This window comes from Haliaeetus albicilla, chromosome 18 (assembly GCF_947461875.1).
Source record: "Haliaeetus albicilla chromosome 18, bHalAlb1.1, whole genome shotgun sequence".
Taxonomy (NCBI): domain Eukaryota; kingdom Metazoa; phylum Chordata; class Aves; order Accipitriformes; family Accipitridae; genus Haliaeetus; species Haliaeetus albicilla.
In genome coordinates this window covers 24,306,463-24,331,079 of record NC_091500.1, presented here as the reverse complement: position 1 = coordinate 24,331,079, position 24,617 = coordinate 24,306,463, and the positions used below count along the sequence as shown (strand labels likewise).

The 24,617-nt window shown below is 33.4% G+C and overlaps 1 protein-coding gene across 1 annotated transcript in view; it reads left to right on the top strand.

The window, feature by feature from the left end:
• CSMD1 (CUB and Sushi multiple domains 1) overlaps nucleotides 1-24,617 on the top strand; it is a 1,233,014-nt gene that overhangs the window by 873,370 nt on the left and 335,027 nt on the right. Inside the window, exon 13 of the mRNA XM_069805938.1 lies at nucleotides 22,854-23,036. Within this exon, the coding sequence (XP_069662039.1) occupies nucleotides 22,854-23,036 (183 nt within the window). The remainder of the gene's footprint in view (nucleotides 1-22,853; nucleotides 23,037-24,617) is intronic.

Sequence of the window (24,617 nt, the reverse complement as noted above, 5' to 3'; positions counted from 1 at the left end):
TGTGCAATGCAGCTTTCCAGTAGTTGGATCCACAAGAAAGATTTCGGACATAGATCCTCAATAGTTACTAGTAATAGTTTTGAATACAGAGGAATAGCACTGTACCTGTATGGAAGGTGAGCTAGGGAAACACAGATGGTAAAACTAATGTTGAGATTAGCTTGTTAACTTGACAGAGCTGATAAATAGCTACTGTGTTAGAAAATACAATAGTTGCCTCGATATTTCTTCTATAAGTCATCATCAGTTGTCATGTATTATAAATACAAGAATAATTTAAACATTATCTATATGGAAGTACATTACAATGAAGTAAAATGCAAGATGCTACCTGAATTGTGATGTTAAACTTTCTAAACCATATTAGAACCACATTATTATTGCTAAAACAGAAAGCTATTAACCCATATTAAAAAAATTTAAATGCTGAAGAATAATCTGCACTTAAGGTTAGTTTTCTTAAAAAGCTATTCTATAGACTGTGTCTGAAAGTCCTTCATTCTCTTTTATAGATCCCCAGACATCTCAACAGAATGGTTCAATACATTTCTGAAAGAATTCTCTGAAAGCATCTACAGTTTCTGAAAAGGCCAGAAATTTAAATTGTTCTGTCCTTGAAGACAGACATATATTGTAATATCACGCCTAAGTATATCAAAGGATCTATACTGAAATCCTCTTTCCATTATAATCTATGACAGTTTTCCTTACTGAACCCAGCATAACCAGGTGTCACTCCATACATCTTCATTAAGTAAAGAGAAGGAAAACAAAATATGCTATTATACATAGATAAAGTCGCTAAAATGGATGTTGTCTTCTGCCGTAGACATAGAGAAATTAGTGACACTTTGTATTTCACAGCTGAGATCTCATGATAAAAAACTCTTAAAATTTCTCAGTGAATACTTGTGTATGTAGCTACTTGCATAGCGAGGGCTGTGTTAAAGCTAAATTTTCAAGTTTTGTTACAGAACCGAAGAGAGAACAAAATTTATTCAGAGTAAAATATAAGAGATTTAGGCTGTTGTTAAGACAGTTTTCAGAATTTCAGTAATAAACATGTTTAGAAAGTAAAGGAATTAAAAGACCAGACTCTAAGTTCTAGTTATGTCTCTAATATAATTTTTTTTCTTTTACTTGGGTATTTAGTAAGGTTATGAAACACTTCAGTGCATTTCTCCATACAAAGGACATATCTGAAATCCTCATATGCCACCTCCTGGAAGGATAACATAAACTTACTGAATGGAAATCTTGTTGAAGGTTGTTGCCAGTCTCCCTTGTTGAAGTTGCTTCAGTCTGAATAAGTTTTAAATATGCATTAGAACAGGGCCTGGTATCTTCTAAGCACTCTGATTAAATTGGTTTAGGTTGACCAAAAGTACTTATTTTAAATGAGTAAACTATTTAATGAAAGAAATTTTTTTGAACTCTAACTTAAATTCCAGGCCTACCATGCAATGACTCTAAAACCTGACTGTTTTTTTTCGTTTGTTTGTTTTTTAATATTACTGTATATATAAGAACAACATGACACATACACTTAAATAGATATATTGTGTATAAAGTGTAATCCTAAGGATGAAAACAATATTAATATCAGCATGCCACCATTTTGAGGTCACAGGTTAACCTTGTAACAGTAACAGACAAAGTATATTTCTACCAATGATATGCTAAGACTCTATTTTTACAAGGAAACCTTTCTTGCAATTTGTTGCTGGTCATGGGCTAAAGCAGGGACTTTTTTTTAGATACAATAGGTAAAGAATTTTTCATTAAAGTAATTCTTAAATCATGCACTTTTTTTTTTTAATTAGTTTTCCTCATGGGCTGCATTTCGATTGTGTTTTTGACCACAAGTGAAGACAATTCACACCCAAACTTGCCCAGCAACTTGTGATCTGATGCAGTATTTAGGTAGATTTGAATTGAGAGAAAGATTTGGTTTATGCCATTTCTTAATATAGCTCCAAGCATCAATTTATCTGTTACATGGATGAGATAGACATAGTCATTGCCATGTATATCCAGGTCAGGATAATGTAATATGGTAATATGATATTATGCCCTGTAACAATATCAAACAGTGATGTCAGGTCAAGAAATTGGCCCTGGACACCTTCCTGACAGGGCCTAGAGTCACAGCCAAAACAAGCAATGATAAGGTGAATAATGTGCCTGAGTTTGGCTTATTCCACTCATGTCATGGGTGTGCCACATCTAAAAATAAGTGCTTTATGGCACTTTATGGTCCAAAGTGGATCATGCAGCCAGCTGATTGTTAGGCTACTTCCACGCTTGTGTACCTATCAGCTGTACCGCACTGACATAGAAGCACATGACAGCTTGAACTTTAGGCGTAAAAGTTTTAGAATTTTATTAAACTTGAGATTTTTCTCCCATTCAAGCTTGTAAACCTGTCAGTCTGATAAAATCTTTTGCCCTCCAGACTTCTTGATAACCAGTATAACAAAATCTGTTTCGTAGCCTGTTTAGAACTCACCTTTTATTCCTGCCTTTATATGGTTATATAAACTAATGAAGTTATTTCACTAGCCTATCCTTTAGTTCATAACAGTGTTATAAAAGAAATTTGGTGACTCAGTGATATAATCCTGAGCATTTTATAAAATTTGAAGTTATTAAGAATTCTTAGAGATGTCAAGAAGTATATCAGCCCCTGCAAGAACCTGAAAATGTCAAGTTTACAACCTTAATTTGTATTGATGCTCAACTGAGCAGTAAAGCTTTAAGCTCTTCATTATGATGATGTTTGGAAGAAGATACTTCTTTCCTCCTGAGACTAGTAGAAAAATACTTTCAAAAACATATTTCAGTTGCTCAGATAAATGTCAGTTGTCTTTTTGTATACAGCTATAGTACTTAGCAAATCTTAAGTCAGTGCAGTTTTTTACAAACACACAACTAGCTTATAAATGCCATTGCATTACCAATATTGATATAAAACTTTGTTACTGCTTGGAAATTTGATAAAACCCATGCTGAAAGAAATTAAGGGAATTAGGCTTTTTTTAGGACTCTCACAATTAGACGTGCATTCAGGGAAATCATTATGTACACTGTAATGCTTGGAAAGAAAACAACTCAAAAGTCATTCAAGAAAAACTTTAAGCTTCCTATTTTAGTCTAAGCTTTTCTCTTTCCTTTATCTATTCCATATATATTAAGTTTTCTTTTTATATTTTGTTCCTATGTATTATAATTCAGACATTATTCAAGTGTTTGCTTTTGGAGGACAGGCAATAAATTTATTTCATATTTTATGTGAATATTTTCATATGTTAAAGCTATTTGGTTCAGTGGAGAACTGTCAGAGAGTTTCACCATAATATTGTATGAATGAATCTTTTTGTGGTGCCATACAGTGCAGGTTACTTTTCTGGATGGGCAAGTGTCAGTCACTTAATTTTCAGCACAACGTATTATCAATCATTTTCAGGTAAGAAAGCTTTCCTGTATTGTTATCTGACCTTTTTAGAGTATATTGTTCAGATAAACCTACAGCAGGCATTTCTAAGTTTCAACAGCCTTGAGTTTTCTTTCAAGGAATAAATCTTATCATCAGTAGGTTACTAATAAAGTGAAAAGAGGCGTGCTGAGTTGCTGCCAATTACCACAACAGCTTCAAAATAATTTTTAATAATGGGGAATATCTTTGCCTGAGTTTTGTATAATGGTTGGGGTGGCAGACAGAACCCACTTTCCATCTAGAAAATATACACGGACTTGAGGAACATAACATCATGGTGATATGCTTTAATTGGTTGAGTGTATTGCGTATTTATATATTAGCAGGCTGTAGTGGATAAGATCAAATTTCTGTCTATGCCGCTATTCTACATTAAACAATTGCAAACAACAGAGGCTTAGTGAAGAGTATAAAAAGGAGAAAGCATGTAACACCACATAGCTCTTCTTCTCCCTCCTAAATTGACAAAATAACAAAATCAAAAAGTCCAGATTTTTTTTTTTGTACAAATTTGTTAAGTAAATCCATTTTATGCCTTTTTTTTTTAATTTTTATATTAATTGCATAATGCTGCTTCCAATATTCTGTTTTTATTTTATAAAAGCACATTTCAGAGTCTTCAACCAGGTCTTGATATCATTATGCTCAGTTATGCTCCACAGACATACAGTCAATGTCTGTTATTCATCTCAAATCAGTTTACAAATTAACATATAGCTGTTCAGTTATACCTTTTAAGCAATATATTAGCTTCTTTCACTACAGCCTTTAATGTAATGCATTCTTTTGTTCTAATAATGGAGATTCTCAATATGCTGGAAAAGAACACGTATGTTAAAAATAGTGTGGTTTACAGACCTGATATCTGTGTACATTTTAAATTTTCTGATTTCATTGAGGAATATATTTACTAATATGCTCCATTATTTAAACTTCAGAATTTAAAAAATAAAAAAAATCTAAACACTCCCAACATTTAAAATTTGCTTAGGTACAGCCAGTATACAGCATATGTATTCTTTCTTAGTTATATGACATGACTGTGGCTGGGAAGCTTCCCTCTCCCTTCCCCCCAAATTGCATCTGTGTCTGACTGATTAGCCGTATGTGCATTCACATCTTTTCAGCAATTGGCTCAACAAGTTAAAACTTATCATAAGTTGAAAGCCTTTGTTTGCCTCTTTGCATAAAAAAAAAATATACATTGACACAATAACATGTTGTCTCTGAATAAGAGAGAATTGTTATGTTTTAGCTCAGCCGGTGAAGTTTATTCTTCTAGTCAAACTGCTTCGAAAAGTAGTTTCATAGCATAATTAAACACACTTCATGCAGAAAACAGCTCAGACATTTTTATTGCATTATAGAAAAGTAAAATGTTACAGAGCTTTTCATCCGGGTTAATTATTCAGTATGTTTGACTTTAACATAAATGTTATTTCCAGATTCTAATTAAACTTTAATTGAAGATTTACCATGGCTGTATTTTTTAAAAACTTTATTAGCATTCCACGATTTTTCTTAAAGACTAGATAGCAACAAATTTTAAAAATAAAATTGGTATTTTCCAATAAGATTCTAATAAGATACACATGAGAATTAAGTGTAAGCATTAACTGATCTTTTGGGGGGGGTGTCTTGTTTCTTTGTTTTTTACTTCTGATGGGTGTTTCTTTGTACTTTGTCCCTTTCACTGAAAAAAACCTCCATCAATGGAACTGAACAGAGTTGATTCTAAGTTTTTGAAACATAAATCCCAGTCTTTGCTGCTTAGCAGGTACAGCTCAGTTGAAAGTTTGATAGAACAACTTAATAATTTTAAATGAATGGAAATTTGCAATAGTTTTTTACCAGTTAAAACTTTCTCCCTTTCCTGTCTTTTTGATACTTGTTTTTAATAGAGAAAATGCCACAGTGTATGCACCATGAACTTAGCTGTCCACCTACTTTACCTAGGAAGATAGTCCTTTCACTCTTTTAAGCCAAAAGTACTTCTAGTTTACTAATTTTTCTTATATATTTCAGAAAGTGGTCACATACTCGATTATGTTGTTAAAATCTACAACTGAGATTGTTTGGCATTCTTAAGCATCCTCCATAATTTGTAAAGTTTCTGCAAATGATGGTCTGAAAGAAAGATAAGTCACAGCTATACAGCAACAACTAGGATGTTATGAGTTTTTCTTTTGAGCAATACTATGATAAAGTCTTATAAAAATATTTGATTTTTTTTTGTGACAGTTTTCTGTATTTTTTCACTAAAAGGATCAAGCCATGAGAATTATATTGCCCTTTAGTTTTGAAGCCTTTTGATGCATGACACCTTCACTCTGGTGATAAGAATCAAACACTTGATTTTAAATAAGCAATAAGTCAGCCTTTCATATTGCCTCCCCAGTGGTGCCACTTAGTTTAAGTTTTATTTTCCTGTCTATGTTACTTTAAGCAACCATCCTTTTTACAGTGATAAAGAAAGATTTGTTTAAATTATGTGATGGTTGATACACCTTGGACTGTATTCACAGAACCATAGAATCATTTAGGTTGGAAGTGACCCATAAGATCATTGAGTCCAACTGTTAAACTAATACTGCCAAGTCCACAAATTCTAACAGTGATGTTTTCTTTAAATATATCCTTCTGAAGAAATGTGTGAATGAGCTGTGAAAAGTGATGCTATCACTGAAGTCAATAAACTCTAAAGAAAGCATTGTTTTAAAAATCTATCTAAATTTTTAATTTGCTTCTGTAAGGCAAAATGCAATATTATTGTCATTTTTCTTGAAACAAATATTTATCTAGAACTGTAGGGAAAAAAAAAGTATTTTTTTCTAAGCCACCAAACATTCAGAAAATAAACAAACCACTTTGTATTTAGGATGTGAATAATCGAAGATAAACTTGTGCTAAGAGTGAGACTTTGTCACAGGATTTTCTGTGTGTATATATATGCATGGTGTCAGCATACTACTAGTTCCTTTTATAAAACAACACAAGATAATTTGATAAATAAAAAAATATTAAACCTACATTCTTATGGCAAGCTGAAGAAACTTGGGTTTTGACCCTAAAAAGACACTGTACACAAAATCTTGTTTCCAGTTAAGTCTTTATGGCAGCCATTTTTTAAATTTTAAAAATATGTATATATGCATTTATAGATATATGAAGTGTATTTCATGTATTAATATAATATCAAAGGATTTCAATATTCTCTCACCTCAAAATTCACCTAAAATTTTTCATGTTATGATTTTCTTGTATGTGTATTAGAATACATGGATACAACAAAATGGATGCTGTATGTTTTGCATAAAACTTTAAAATAATTTAGCTTAACTTGTATTAATTGTTATAATATATGAAGAACATACTCTTGTTTTTAAGATACACCCAGCTATAAAATCTGGTGTTCTTTTGATCAAAGCCAATGATAAAACCCTGAGAACAGGAGTTCCCTTTATTTTTTGCCTTCTTGTTGAAAATGTCTGTTATGTCTGCAGGGAGATGCTCAGGAAAGTTAAAATTAACAAGGTACAATAAATTTAAACCACATTTAACTGAGTAACCTACCTTAAATCCCCATGTAGGGGCTCTCCTTCAGTGACATTATGACCCTTCATAAGTGCAACTTAATCTTCTTCGAAATAAGAATACAAATCCTCTGAGGAGGATTAAACTACAGTAATGTGAAGACAATGGTACACCTGAATGAGTACTTCTACATGTCCTTTAGCGTGGCTTGATTTACAAGCTGAGAGCTTGTGACTTTGGTTGATGATCCTTCCTAAATGCCACATATAGAAAATCTTTTAATTGAAATTTTGCCAAATTTTAAAATAAAGCACACGGAACACTCTAAATAAGCTCTTCATAAATAAAGAATAATGATAATATTACAAAAAAATGCATGCATCTCCAGCAGCATACTTCCTGTGAACTTCTGAGCATCATTAAGTGAGGCCATGATTAAGATAGCTTATTTGCTTATTGCACCTGATGAAACAGTTCTGCAAGACATGATACATTTTTAGTTAATTATCAGCAAGCAGTGACAAAGTGGATAGTTTAACAATGTCCAGTTGTTGCATTATTTGAAAAAATTAATATAAATACAGATATTCCTGTATAGACATATAGGTACATATATGTCTATATTTACATATATATCTGTGCATAGTCACCATCTGCTTACAGACTTGAAGTCCATCCAAATTTTATTCACAGATAAAAGATTTTTTCCTTCACTTTTTCATAAAAATATGTCCAACCCCTATGAAAACTTTGTCTCCAACTTTAAAGATTGGTTTCAACATTCTTTTAAAAGCTTGATAAATAATTTTCAAAGAAAAGTAAAAATATGATACTGTTGGTAGACATCACTTTCAAAAATATTTTTTCATTCAATGTTGTGTAGAATTATTTGTAATTTTGTTGTGTTGATTATTTGTAAACAGATCAATACTTAAAGTAACAGTAGTGCTTTGAGAATAGTTATAAACTCTCAGTTTATATATATACATAAACAGTTCTGAAACAGATTCTCTTTTTATTGTATTGTCTCAGCAATTAATCTGTTTAGTATCATTCATATTTGTATTTGAACACAAATATGTTCTGTCATGAATCATAATTCATATTTTGATCTTTATTTAGTTTTATATCTCTAATGCAAGTTGTTTCTTTACCTATTAGCTTAATAACATAACACTTTTTTGTGTGTTCTTTCGCTTTCTATTTGATGACAAAAATACCCTGCATATCATTTAATGTAATAAGTCTTTTTACTAATCCATAACACAATAATACTTCCAATTTCACAGATGACAAACAGAACACATATTTTTATCGTTAGAAATCTATTATATGTTATAAGATGATACAATACAATCAAACATGGCAATACTGGATAAAGAAAAAGGGTAAGTTGTAGGGTAGCCATCTGACAAAAAAAAAACAAAGAGGAAAAGAAAACTTTGAAAACTGGCTCTGACTCATAATTTTGTGAGAAATAATCTAGGACACTGTCATGATGCCTTGTTTGTTAACTGTTTGATATATGTTAGTAAATAATATTTCTTTAATAAGAAAAAAAAAAAGTCATTTGTAAGAATGGGGAGAAAACACATTCACTGAGCATCCCTTCCTATGACAAACTTCTGTAATGCAGTCTAGGACCAGCTCAGAGAGAGCTGGAATGCACAGAGCTGGAAGGAGCCTTGCAGCATGGCAAGGGTTGGGGAAAAGGGAACTGACAATTTATGTTTTTTTAGCATAAAGACCCAGAAGAGACAATGTGGAGTTTGCTGCAACCCAGAAACTATCTTGAGATTGCATTTGTATTGCTAAACAAAATGTGGCCGAGGCTGTGTTCTTGCCCTGAGGATACATCCACAGAACATGGCCCAAAGGAGGGATCTTATTTACCTACAGACAAATTATGTGTGATGAGTGTATTTGTATGTATGTGTCTTGGGGCAGGGCAAGAGGGTGTTATTTCAGTGTGCTAGTGATGTGCGTGCTGCATTGCAGGCCATGATTCCTGTTTTCATAGCAAGAAACTGAGAGTATATACTGAACAGTTTGGGATGTGGTGAGGTATGTCTGAAGATGTAAAGCCTGTGAGTGGTGCTGGAGAACTTTGTAGAGTACAGAGATGAGAACTTGATGCAGTCTTGTCCATCCAATCTATTGGGAATGGTCCCTCGTGCTTGCTGTCCCCTGAATCATGACCACGCAGTGTCTCAGAGTGCTGGTAGGCATCACCAGCAAGTGTGCTAAAGCTTATGCAGTATGTGGGGTTGGAGATCCAGTGCTCAAGCTCACCCTTGTCCCTGCTTTATTTAGGGGTAGAGCTTTAGGCAGAGTGACTGGCCTAAGCACAATCTTGGAGGAAAACACTCACATAGCAAGGTCACAGTGGGAAGAGAGAACTTCTTTATTCATTTCCAAGAACAGCTATGTGCTGTCTTTTTTTAAAGCCTTCATGTTTCTTTTGGTTCTTCTCAGTGAAAACATGCAGTATGTTTTTAGATATCATTTACTCAATGATAAGTCTGCATATGTGGTATTATATCAATACCCAGATTAACTAATACTTGTTTAGTTTTCTATGTTTTTGAAATTATTAATTTGTGTACCTTTATCATAAAATTGTCTTTTTTTTTTTTTTTTTCCTAGTTATGGATATTTGTGTGTGTGTTGTGGGTTAAGCCCAGTAGGGATAAGGAGGGAGAGAGATTCTCCACATTTCCTTCGAGTGGCCAGACCTGGTGGGACAGTCTTTCCATAGCTGAGATACAAGCCCATAGGATCGAGGGCGAGGGGGAATAGACATTCTCTTTGAATTACTGGAGCTGCCAGGCCAGTCTATGCACAGCTGGTGCCTCGGTGTCTGCCCAGTCCTTTATCACCAGGGTGCTGGTGTATGACATTGGATTGCTCCATACAAACCATTACCTGCACTAGATGTCATCCAGATCATCTAAATCCTTGGAGGCCTGATTATAGTCCACATCGCTGTAGACCTCCTCCACCACTGCTAATTCCCAGTACAGCGTGTAAGCTTATTTTGTAAAACTGGTGTCTTATAAATGCTTTACTGGAATTTAATACAACCCACTTTATGATATTTTTATATAGTAGATTCATTTTAGTTGTTATTGAGATTTTAAAAAATCTGGAATTTCTTGTTCATATGCATTTCTCTATCTTTTTAAGTTAAACTAGATTCTTATTATCATCTCATTAAAATCAACCAGAGCTTTTAGGATTTTGGTGAGGCTATTGATAGCCTTTTTTTGAATACTTTCACCATGAAAAGATAAAAGATGTAGTCAGGTTTGGGTCATTAAACAGTTTCTGCATCATTTGTGCCTTCATTATAGCATTTATTGAATTTCTTAAATGTCACTTTGTTGATTACCAAGTGCCAAATGGAAATAATTCCTAATGTCACATCATTCAAATGGACAATTAAATTTGTATCCCAAATACTATTAAAAACACAATTCATACTGGTAGTTGTTACTGAAGTAAGATCTATGGGAAATATTAAGCAACAGCTGAAGTTTTTTATTCAGACACACAGGTATTTATTAGTAAAATCCTCTGTAAAGAATTGATTTATTTCACTAAAGAGTTGCTTCAAAGTTCTTCAGTACTTTATTCTTTCCAAGTCCTTTCACCAGCTGTGTGATTTATCCATTCAGCTCATTATTAGACATTAATTTTACGCTTTGACTGAAATTGATTTGACATGCAAACACCTCCACCTGTTACAAAGTCAGCATATCCTCCAGAGCAGCCTTTTTACATTGCTCTCTTGTTTTATTAGCAATTTAAAGTGGGTTATTATTATTCAAGATGAAATAATGATTTATTTTTACATTGCTATGAAATTTGAGAAGAACAATAGTTTGTAATCCAAAACACTGTCAAGAACAATTTTTAGACTTTTTTTCATTTAATTTATTTGTTGTATATATGGTAGTATATAAAAATAAGATCCATTCAGACTCTTTATTAAATGTGAGAATTGGTGAATTAGGTTAACAAAAAGCTATGATTATGTCTAATTTACTAATGTGTATGCTTGCATGCTCTGTTTTGTGTCGAAACACTTCTGAGTGTACAGTACGAAATTTTATTTTACTCATGAAGAATTAATGACAAGTACTAGAAAATGGATCTTCTAAAATGTGCAGCCTTGGTGTTTTCTGAACATAGCTTGTAGAACATTGTACAGTGAAGATTTCTAAGTGCAAAGAGTAATGAACTACTTTAAAGGGGGTATTTGTGCAGATGAAGCCACACAGTATGTGCTGACTGTAGGTGAAAAACATCATATTAATGCAGTAAATGACATAGTATATTTTCAGAAAGGAATGAAATTTGGAGAGCAGTACAAATGACCTTCATTGCCCACAGACTTGGTCTGTAATATGATATTGCAGCTTTAAAAAAGTGTATTTCATGGCATTTTTAACAATTTTCGGTTTAATTACAGAACAATCTTATACACCCTTGTACCTTCCCCTCTCCTCTGACCTTTCTAGGCCAGCATAGCCATGGCCAATCCTTTCTTGAGTAGGAAATTATACCCCCTTCATGGAATGATTTTAAGAAAGCAGTTCCTTTATGATTCACTTGTAGGCTTGGTATTAGTATAATGTTTTCAAGGATCTTTATTTTTCCTTTCAGTATCCAAAAAATGACTTAGTGCTTAAGGAACTTTTAGAAGGCAGAGTACTATTTACTTTAAAACAAAATCATTACAGTTAGAACACATAATAAAGCAATGAATGTTTTGCAGCTATTCTAGTGGTATCAGTTGTAATATATAAAAAAAATTAAGTACATGACTCCTTGTAAATACAGATGTAAACTGGTTCCAATCTATGTCTCTAGGTATGCCTGTTGATGTGTTTTTCCTCTCTTTTGAAAGAAAAACAAAGTTAGGATCATTTCCCTCAGGTAGTGATCATATTTGGGTTTGTTTAGATGCCAGGGAGTGGTATTAGCATGAGTGCATTTGCATAGCCTTCCTCAGAGAACTAAGAGTTCAAATACTTAAAACAACAACAACAACAAAAAAAACCAAACAAAAAAACCCCAAACCTTTTGGGTTTTTCCTATCATCTGCAGGACTCACCACATTTCAATCTAACTGTCTTTGATGGTTCCAAGGTCTTACATTTGTTGCCACTTCTTATTTTCTAATATCTATATGGCCTCTGCATGAAATACTTAGCAAAAATGTTTTTGTACACTCACTTTTATATAGAACATGATAAAAAACTTGCATCTGTTCATGCTTCTATTGTGTTGTATTAGTATGCTGTAGAAAAGATTACTGAGTTTCAGTGAGTAGCATTTCTCAAGCTCATTCAGCTTACAACTGAACTTTGTTGGATTCATGATTCTAAATACTGTCATGAACAGTTGAGTTTGGTTCAAAATCTAATCCACTGCCATAGGTTACTCTTCTGCTATTTTGCTAGTATGTAGAGAAAAGAGGAGGAATTTTAAAGGATTTTAGCAAGAACTAGATGTCAAAGAAAACTTTCAACTTTTTTTTTAATTTCCATTTGTTCACATAGTATGCTCAAGAAAAGTGGGCACAACATATTTGTTGGGATTCTCTTCTCATCTGCAAAGTTTGCAATTATATAAAATAAGCTAATTATACCTGATCTGTTTGCTTCTCTATGGTATAGACATTTGGATGGAGTATTGGTGTGCTTTCACCAGAACATGTACCTTGATAGGAAAAACATAAATGTACATTTAAGTTCCCCCCCGCTCCCCCCCTTACTTGGGCTATTTGAAAAAACAAAATGCTATTGCCTTTTTTAGCTTCTCCCCCAATGCAAGTCCAATATTTCAGGATGTTGCAATGAGTTAAAACCATTGCCACCCACTCACGTTATATAATAAATCTTTCCCTGCCACATCCCACCTGCACAGGACTATGAGCTTCATATTAGAAGCCATGAAAGTTTCTCTTCATTGTTTTTAAATTTGATTGGAATAGATCACTTTAACTAAAAAATAAGATAGTGTTATTCAGAGCAACACATATCATCTCTGTTTGGGATGAAATGTAATCAGGAAAGCATGGTGGGCATGACCCCAGCACACATCCAGAATTTTTCTTTCCAAGCTGGAAGTTAATAATAGTCAGGCTACCATTTCTGAATATATGCATTGCATCAAATTGTAAATGTATGTAGAAATCACTCAGCTTTCTCAAGAACTCAAGACTTGTGTTGCATGGCAGTTTTACACCCTGAAGGTAACTGTCAGAATAAGTGTTCTTTGAGATCTAGCCTTTAGATTCTTTAGTTTCTAGTTCACTGTAGCATTTAAAATTAAATTCTGAGTTTCACTCTTATTATAATAATTTGGAAACTACAGAACTGATGCTTTAAGTGGTCTATGTGGCAGGATAGAGCAAGTAAGACACAGTAGTTTTACTGTTGTGGACACACATCATGTAAGATCATAGTGTTTTCCAGTGTGCATGGAAACATAAAGGAAACAAATTAAAAAAAACCCACCAGGCATAATGTTAGTAACACTTGTCAAACACTTTAAAGTCACTTTTTTTATGGTTTTAGGCAAATAACTTTGTGATGAACAGGTGAAGTATTTTACTTGTACCCCGGTGACTCTATAAAAGCCATAGTTAAGCTTGATTATACATAACTGTAACAGGCACAGGACTTTCTTGTAGCAATTTTCTGGGGTTTTTAGGTTTGTGCAGTTAACCTCCACAGACAAGCAATATTCACAGGGAGGGTTTTTTCCCACCAAAACCCTCCATTTTTAAATCCCCAGCATAACCCAACCTATCCTTCTTCCTTTCTCTTCTGCATGTGAAGTGGAAAAACAAGATGTTGAATGGAATTTTCCAACTGAGAAGTCCAGTCTATCTATGCAAAGTCAAATAGAAGGCTAATGCCCATGTAGACTCTGTAACATGCTTTTGTGAAATTTCAGTTGTTTAATTACTCTCACTTAAAAGCACACATAAATTTTATTTATTTATTTGTTTATTTGTTTTCTTGTACATATACTATCCCAACAAAATATTTACATGTACATGTAGGTATGCACTGTTTTGGTATGGTTATATGGAATATCTTACAGAGTCAATTCTAAGCTGTGAGGCTTCTTTTATTTGTCTGCAGAGTAGTTTTATGTTAGGTTATGTTGCTCAGAAAGTATGTTATATTAGGGAGACAAAAGTCTTGTTTGCCTTGTCCTTGTTTTAAAAGCCTTGGTCAGGTTGGCATCTTTGGAAAGAGAAGGAAAGTGTGTCTTCCTTAAGCACGGCTCAGGACTCTCAGGTGGCCAAGAGGACAGGAGCAAAGAAGGAAGAAGACACAGCAAAAAAATTGTAATTGTACAAGATATAGATAAGAGTAACAGGAAGTTCTTTGTAGACAGAAGGGGGGCACATGCAATAAAGTCTCAAAGTTAATCAAAGAGAGAAACGTTTTCTTAGAAATCTCAGTGGAAATTGTGTATCCCCCAAAAAAGCTAAAAGCTGCTGGACTGAGTTCAGCCCTGGAGGGCAGGATTTGTCCTGCAAGGATAGAATATAGGAGCGTAGGGCCTAAAGAGGCTTTCTTTTTTTTCCTTTTTTTTTTTTTTCCCATCAGAAGAATGTTTTTAGAGCAACACTTCCTCCTTCTTACTTCTTTACTGAAATAAAATAAAGTAAAATTAAGTTATTTGGAAGACCACACTGCACTAATATTAGTACATTCAGTTGCAGTGTAATCACCTTTCCTTTCTCAGATGCTACCAAGGCATCTTTCTCCCTCTTTATCCATATCAATGGATAGCTTCCAAAGCTAACATTTTTCATTGGAGCACTTACTGCTTCTATAACCTGCATTAGAAGCATCCCAATCTTGAAGCTCCAACACATCTCATGAGGACATCCCTTTTAATCTTCCATCTTGTTTGGTGAAACTGGACTCATCACTCCTGGTCTCTAAAGAGGAGGAACACCCATTGTAAGGTACAGAAGTGGATACTCAGAGAAAATTAGGCCATCACATCTAATATTAATTTTATTTTACAAAATTCTCAGCTGCCATAGGTTTGAAATTTTGATGTTTGCTTTTTCCTTTGAAGACTATGAGAAAAAGCAGTGCTTATGTGGGTACATATGCACAAGACGACACGAACACCTACAGTATATGTCACAGGGCTACAGCATCTTGAAAATACTATGGCCGCTATTGATTAATTGTTTTTCTGCAATATCATTTGTATAACAAATTGTTAGGACTGGGCTAAAAAAAAAGTATATACTAAGCTAGTTGAAGCAGTTCTAGTGCCTAATGTTAATTCTTTGTTCACTTTTATACTTTGAGATACTATCATTATCTGATTTTAATCCATTTAATATGTGCTAAATTGATTTTCTTTGATGCCAATTCTTAATTAGGATGTCATGTGTTGCTAATTTAAATGGTTGAAAGAAGTCCAAATATATTGTCAACCAAGTTTATAATCTAAAAATCATATTGTTTGTATGACATGACCAATTTTCCATTAAACCATGTTAACTGGTGTTAATTATATTTTCAGCTTCTAACCCTTTAGAAACAGACTCCTGTGTTGGCTGTTCCATTACTCTGCTTAGGATCAGTGTTGGCTTTAGAATCCTATAATTACATAGGTCAATTTGCTTGCACTTTTAAAATATTGGTAGCACATTGATTCTTTTCTAGAAAACTACCATGTTTTCCTTGCCAGGGCTTAAAATAATTTTAGGTAAAGATGTTCAAGGATATTCTGTTATAAAGGAGGATAAAGCATATCACCTTCCCAGTTTGAGGGGACAAATTATATATGCATGCATTTGTACAATTCCTTGGGTCCTCTTTTCTCCAGTTTTTGAGACGGTTATTACATGTGACCTTGTCCAGTCAGCTGGCACCTCCCTTGTCCTCCGTAAGTTCTTGAATATAATTGCTAATAGTTCATAGACTGCTTCAGTTTAAGTACTTTAATGTGAATTTAATTAGGCCCTGTTCCCTTGAATACATCTACGTTTTCTAAATAGTCCATAACCTGTTCTCTTCCTATCCTGCCCTTTACTTAATTTTATTTAAACTTTTGTTATCTATCTATGGTTTTTTGTTTGGGTTTTTTTGGTGTTTTTTTGGTTGTTGGTTTGGTTTGGTTTTTTTTTTCTGGAAAAGTGGAGGTGTTCTTCATTCTTTCCTGCTAGCTATTTTTCTTTCTTTATTGTCTTTTGCCTCATTCCATGGTTCACCTTTTCACAAGATTCATCCTTATGTTATTCTGATAATTTCTGAGACAGCTGCACTTGCTTTTACTGTGCTTCCTATTTTACACTATAACATGCTAACTTGCATTCCACAGGAAACCTTTGGGCTAACTTTTGTCCAGGGCACTGCTCAGCCTTTTGTATAGACAGGCTCTACTCTTTCTGTTAATAAAGAAACATGAATTCTGCAATTTGAACAATACGACATTCCTTATCACAAAACATTAGAATAAAAATCTACACTGAGACGGAAAGCCCATGGCATGTTGATACTAGACAAAAAAGAATGTTTAAGGAAAAAATGGTGAAGTATACAGTGATAAATCAAGAGACAATCCCAGAGTACTTTCCCTGTTTCCAGCGAGGCATGGCTCAAGTACTTCCTCTTTGTCTCTCAATACGATTTTCTTCCATGTATTTGTCCAATCACTTTTTGAACACATATATTTCACCTCCCAAAAAAGAGACTTCCAGTCTATTTAATTGTCCTCAATTCCTCAGAAACAGTAACTTTGATCTTTTGTTTTCCTTCCCTAGTTTTAATCTGTCTTTTTTTATGTGGAGGAGCAGAATTACATACAGTATTCAATATGCAAATGAATTAGGTTTTTGTGTGGTGTCAGAATATTATTTTCTATTTGGTTCATTGTTCTTTTCCTAGCAATTCCTAACATTTTCAGTAGCTTACAGTTTCATAGGATTATCCTTAGTATGCCATAGTTCTTGTTCCTGAGTGGTAACTGTCAATTCAGAACCTATCATTGGGCCTGCAAGTTGATAATATTTTTTTTTCCAGATTTATTTTTCTGCAATTACTGATAATAAATTTGACCTGCTATCTCATCAGTCGGTTAGTTGGTATCATAAACTTTTCTGCAACAAGTAACAGAAGGCTTTTTCCTCATCCCTGCTCAGATTTGGTCTGCATCTACCCCTGGACATGTAAAATTGATTCTAAACAAACCGACATTTTATTTTTCTGCATTCTGTAATGGAATATTTAGGTACACAGTAAATATTAAACTTGAACATATTTGTTGAAAAGGTTTGATTATTTTTCTTCTCAAATTGTTTTATTACTTTCAAGGATTTTTATATTATAAGATATGATAAGATATGATAGTTATTATTACCAACAAGCCATCCATACGCTATGATAGTGAACTGTTAGCTTAAATGAACTTCCTATAAAAAGTTCTTATGTTGGTTTTCCATCTATCTGATTATAAGGTCATGTTTGTTTTTTAATATTGATACAGAATGCAATAAGGTAGAAGCAACAAAAATTAATCTACTGGATATGATCTGTGGCCTTTTTGATAACAGCAAGGGCAAAACATTTCAGAGAAATTGTGAGAATCTCTTAAAATGCTGCTGGGAACTATATGACCTGTGAAGGAAGCCTTCTCTTTTTATAGTTGGAGACTGATAATAAATTGTACTGTAAAATTTCTTTGAAGAAATTTACTGGAATAATGATAAAACTGTGATCATCTATAAAATTATCATGTAAGGCCACCTTGTTTTTAGCTTTAGGCCAAACTCATTTTAGCTTTAATAGCCACTTTTACAGTCCAGTTATGTGATATCTGAATTTTTTTTTCTATTAGTTTTGATTTATATTTTTCACTTTCAGTAGTTTTTACCGTGTTCCTTTGCAGGAATCATATATATAATATAACTCTTCAACATATGTCCTCTTCTGCAGTCCTGAGCATATCTCTCTATCCCTTCTCTTTGTATAAGGGTTTCTCTTTGTACAAAGGTTTCTCCATTTGTATTTTTAAATCAGATTCCACTCTGATGGGTATTATGACTGTTAACACAGGGAGATATGAGGAATAAGAGGAAATAAACTAAATTATCAGTCTGCTTGTATTTAAAACATGAATTTCTGTGGCCTTTCATATAAGAGTTTAGATGTTAAACTGGAAAGGTCCTATCTGACATGGAAAAAAACTTCCAAACTATCTCTTTTTTTTTGTAAATGTATACCTGTGACAGTTCTCAGCTTCCCTTAACCTATGATCTTGACTAGAGCTAAGATGATAATTATGAAGTGGTGTCAAATTCATGATTTTAGGTTTTGGAGGTATTGACTTCAACTTTCTGATAGACCTTGAACTACTGAAGTTTATTTATGTATCTCTTCTTTGAAACAATGGATTGTTGTGTAACCCACATGTGTTTAAAACACTAATTTAAATTGTATTTGTACATCTGAATTATTAAAGTGTGAGGATATTATTAATAATGTACTGGTAAAAGTTGTATCTAGCTACAGATTTAGTGATTTGATGATGATTCACTAATCATCTAAGCTAGAATATTGGGTAGTATGAATGAAAACAGTGGCATGAAGAATTTCATTTTAACTGTGTATTTGTAATCTAGTAACAAGGGAAAAAAAGGTAAATTGCTACCATGACTAATACATTCAAGACTGCCAAATGTTATAATCTATGAAGTATTTTATTATATATTTCAGATACTGGGGCCAAAGTAATGCAAAGCTTTTTCATCAAAAAGACTTGAATTGCAATGTGACACCTTTCAAATAGTAGTCATAACACTTATTTAGATGCTTCATATCATTTTAGAATTGCCATGTTTCTTCCTTTGAAAGCAAACACAGCATCAGAAATTTCTTTGATTAAATTCGGAGGGATATGATCTTCTCATCAGAAATCTAATCTTGTAATTCTTCCAACGTTAAAGAGAGACTGTTCCCTGAAATTGAGTAAATATTTCTAGTTTACAAACAAGATGAAAAGTCTCTTTCCCCAGGCTACTGAAAGAGAGTACATGAAAGCCAGAAACAACTGAATAAGATCAATGTTAATATTTTGGTAACCAGAGGAAGCTGATGTTTAAATTTGAGCTTGAGATCTTATTTGCAAACTTGATGAACTTCACACAGCTCTAAGGACTCAGATCAAAAAAAGTCCAACATTGAATGAGTACACAGAATAATCCTAAAGGAATAGGGGTTTTATTGCCACACTTTAAATAGGTTAGCACAGCTTTTATTTTCATGTTTGTCATTTTAAGAACCTTTTCTGTCCCGTAGGATTTTTCTCAACATAGCTCCAGCTGACTTGGTCAGAAGAATGTTGTCTTTTTAGCAGATATATAGCCTCTTTGCAATTTATGAAGCAGAATAATTGGTGCAAGTGTTGCAGTAATAGGCACAATGCACCTCAACTGAATTTAGACATTTAAAAAATTTGTTCTCTGATCAAATCTGTGGAAGTTGGACAGGTACCAGAAAAGACAATGAAATAAAAAGCTGTGTTAAATCCCAGAAGGCAGAAAAATATTGGGAATCATTACATGGCTGTATTACTCTAGATCTACTTTTAAACAAATAGTATTCTTTATTTATAAATACAACCCTCTGAATCTGGCCTTCTCTGTCTTCCCTAAGTTTTGGTCTGTCAGTAATATATGTGATGGAAACCTAGCTCTTGACTAAAAAAAAATGTACAGACAGTCTTGCATCTGACTTAATCTGCTTTGTTTTGTCACTCCCTCATGATTTCCTGAACACTAAGAAAGTGAATATTTAATATTGTGTTCTGCTGCTGGCAGAATTTTTACATGGATTTATATTTTATAATACTTCAATAAAAAATTTAAAAATTCGGACATTAAAACTGAGATTACTCTTAAAAGTTTTTATCTTTTTATGGGGAAGGGAAGTTTTGTCATCTTAACCACTACAGAGCTGCAATCAGTTTATCTATGAGAAATTCAGTCATCTAAGACACAGCTTTTTGGGGTTTTGGTATTTTTTCAAATATTTTGGAAGGAAATTGTCTAATGTATGCATTAATTCATTGTAATACAAGAGCAAAGACAGATCTTGAACTGAAAAAGTGCATGGAAAGTTGTTAAACTATCTAAGTTGGGTGTTCTTTTGATTTTGTGGTGTGAAAACAACAGACCTTTGTCTCACTGTAAAATTAATTGGTCGAATATTAGTTGATCTAAAATTGTGTTATTAACACCTGTAATGTAATATGAATAAGAGTGATATGATATGCATGTTATAGTAAATCTTCATACCAGGAAATTTATGTGAAACTTGAAGACAGAAGTGAATGCTATCCATTGAAATTTAATGGGTGCTTTGTGTCAACCTGACTAACTTGGTTTTGACTAGAGCACATTTTCTGTTAAGGATAGATAGTCTTCACTTCAAGGTTTGTGAAGATGTAGATTTCTAGAGCTGGATAGAATTTTTCAACCTTTTTATTGTCAAAATGCAAATAAGACATCCTCAGAAGCACAAAGTATTTGCTTAGTCTCCAAGGTTTATCCTGCATTCTTGCCTTCCTCAGTAAGAGCTCGGTGTTGACTAAAGACATACTGTACTAGTTTCCTATAAAAAAGGAATTTTCAACCTGCCAGAAAGCTTAATTCATGGTAATTTCTGATAAAGGTTTTGGTTCACTGATCCATACCCCTCTCCTAGGGCTTGGTGTATCTCCTGAGAGTTAGAAAGCATCCTGATCTGTCTTCTACTTCAGTAAATTCATTAATTAAAGATATTTTGATACTTTCTCTATAGACCATGGAAAGAAACACTTGTTGGTTTCTTTTAAGGGATAAATCTTCAGGAATGCCTTTGCAAAACCTTGCAGACAGTTTGCCTCCTGACACTCCTGCCTGAAACAGTATTGCCCTGATCTTTGAGAAACAACAGGTTTTTGGAAAAGAGTGTTTATGATTATTCTCACATGCTGGATTAGATATTGCTCTTCTATCAGTGGAGGAAATGAACTATTAAAATGCAATTAAAACGTGGGTTCTGATTTTCTGTAGCTCCCCACATTTTCATGTAGGATGTGGAGCTGTGGATAGCTGGGAACACTCAGGTTTCCAGTGCTCCACTGTGGCAGTAGGAATCAATGTCTCAGTAGGAGCAGGCAGGTGAAACTACATTAAAGCATTTGTAAATACATATAATTTTGAATCTTTATTTATAAATATTGTTTATGATATTTATTTTCTGGTGTTTTCTTATATTTGTGTACTGGACTTTTTGGCAGATGTTTTCATTCATTTGATAAATTCTAGCTTTCTGGTAAGAAAAATTATTTAAATAAAACAACTGACTCTGGAACTGCTTTGAATTCATAGATGGAATAGTTACTCCTAATTTTCTCTTCAAAGCTTGATTTTAAGATTACCAAGAAAGACATTTATACCTCTTTTTTATCCTGATGAATAACCTGTTGTTTTGTGAAATACGTGACATACTATTCTGAAGATGTTTGTCAACAATCTGTTCACAACTGCTTTCAGGGTGTAAAAGTAGTGGATTGACTTCACATATCATAATAATGCTATCCTGCACCTAAAATTTCTGTTGGAGTTAGCGTGTCAAGATATACACTTCTGCCAGGATTTAACATTAGTAGATTTAACAATATTTGACAGCAGACATTTTTAATGGTGTTAAATTATATTAATATTTAATACTATTCAGTGAATCGAATTTTCTTGTTATCTTGAATGTTTCAGATTTCATACCTTGGATTGAATTGGGAAAAAATTAAATAACAAGCATTTTATTACTAGTTTCATTCAAATGAGATTTGCATAATTTTACTACAGATGTAGCAACACAGTTTGTAGAACCAGCAGTGCTTTGTTGTTAGTTTTGCTGCTCAAATGGAAATTAAATAATAAAACTGCTTTAAATGTAATGGCAAAGAAATGGAGCCTTCATTTTTGACGAACAGCGATGTGTATAGCAATTTGTAAGATGATTCAGCATTTCTATCACAAGCAATTAATATTTACAATTCCTTTCCTAATATTCTTGTTATTCATAAATTTCATAAGACTTGAGGTTTTTATATTCTTATATTGTATATTTACATTCAGTATGTACAAATTAAATAATTTCAATAGCAGATGTCCTAGAGAATATCTAGAAAGTATAATCCAAAAGGTTAATCTTTTTTCAACGTAACTGAATGCAGCTGAGAAGAATGTGGCTCTAATTTGAAGTAGGAGATTAAGAAATAATTCCTCAGTTTTGTTTTCATTATATTTTAGTGCTTAAAATGAAATTCATTGATGCTATCAGTAATTTATATGCTTTTAATCATGTTACTAATAGCCTTATAAATGGAATTGCAGATGTGAGAGTTAAGATAGATTCTTTATTACTAGCACTTCATTACCGGAAATAGGATCTACACATAGGCTATCTCCATGGATAGAATGGAGACTATGGCTTTATAACTTTACCCCCAAATATGCTGTAATTCAGTTCAGCCATGCAGTTAAACGTGAGCATTTTTTTATCTTCAGCAATGCAGGTATGGAAGTTATTAGCTTGTGAAAAGACTTTAGATCTTAAGTCATCTTGGAGGTGGTTTTACAACATTTACCTGTAGTTCACTTTCAGCTGTAAATATTAGTTTAAGGCACAATGCCAAATATTTTGAAAGCACTTCTGACACTGACATATAAATTGCTTGCAAATATATTTTCCTTATTATTGTGTTTGATTTTTTTGATATTCAGAAATTGAGAAGGGAGGTTGTGGAGACCCTGGAATTCCATCATATGGAAAAAGGACTGGCAGCAGTTTTCTGCATGGAGACACACTTACCTTTGAATGTCAAGCAGCTTTTGAACTGGTGGGAGAGAGAACGATTACATGTCAACAAAACAACCAGTGGTCTGGCAACAAACCCAGCTGTGTTTGTAAGATTCTAAATTTTTTTTTTCTATATTATTTTTCTGACCTTAGCCTCTTGCTTTTCTTAGCATTTGTGACTAGCCAGCAGGAAAACATTTCAGAAGACCCTGAAGACTTTTTCAGTCACATGGGGTTTTTTTTAGTTGGCTCAATAGTAGCTCATTTATGGGTAAAATCACGTAGGACTTTTTAGAATGTTCTTTCCCCTCGGTTTACATTTAATTGAACCATTTAACACTCTTAATGTAAATGTGTGTTGAATTAGACTCTAAATGAGCAATTCCTAATAGCATATAAGTGTTCAAAAGTACTCTGTGGCACATACACATTGATTCTGGCAGTGCAAAGCAGTCTGCAGATCCACATAAGAAAAGATTGGGGTTTTTTTCTGATATCTTAATAAAGCATGAAAATGAATATAAGGAATATAAAGATATCCAACATGGAAAAAGTGTAGGTAAGATCATTAATTGTGAATTTTGTTTTAAAAGATAAAATATGTTTGTAGGTAAGCTTGTAGAGGGATTTAAATAGAGAGGTTTTTTTTTTTTTTTTTACTCTTCTTGTTTCTTCTTCTTCTGTGGTAAAATAGAGTAAATCTTTTTAGTACCCAACTATATTAGGTACTTTAGTTCTCCAGACCACATTACCTTTTCCTATAAAGAGTCTTATAATTCAGTACTGGATTTTCAAAACAACCTTAGTGAGGTGTCCAATTCTACTTGGGCATACATGCATTTTGCAGCTGTATTGGTACAGGACTTACCAAGCTAAGTAAGCTTGCTTTGGACTGGAAGTAATCTCTATATGCCCATGCAAACCTGAAATGTGTCTAAGCATGTAAGGCCTGGGCACGGAGACAGTGCAGCTGCAATTCCCTTTGAAAATAGAAGCTGTGTTTCTTCATGGTGTTGTATTGCATTGGGTGATATATTAGTTTCTGTTAGTAATAATGTGGAATATTTTACTGTGCTCCACTGTTTGATGTGCACATGCCCTATGAAAGATAATGGAACCTAAACTTAGAATATCTATTTACAAATATTGAGTTCAGTTTGACATGTTTGAAGGGCTGAGTAGTGGTTATCCTTTGTGTTAATTAATATGCAGTGAGCTTTCCTCTTACTGAATGTATTGTATTTCTCACTAAAGTACTGGCCACAAGCTCATGATTCTGAAATCAGTTAGGAATTGTCTTAAAGAAAACTGGCCCAAAGGAGTGAAAAAGGAGGAGAGGCATGAATCATTTTTGTTTAGTTGCCCTGTGCTATTGAAAAGAAAGTAGGGGTAAAATAAGTTTGTACTATATACTCTTGAGAGTTCTTGGTTGAGGCACATCTAAATTTCTAATGTTATTTACATCGACATGAACTCTGTGTATTACAGACCAAACTGGCCCTTGTGCTTGATTTTTTGGATTGCTAAATACATTTACATGCATATTCCTTTTAGAAAAAAAATCACATTTAAATTTGGAGGTTGCATTTTCATTTCAGAACAAACCTGCCAATTTTTCCAAATTCTGACACATCAGGCATTACTTCTGTTTTCTTTGGCATTCTCTACACGCTTCCAGTAATCTCTTG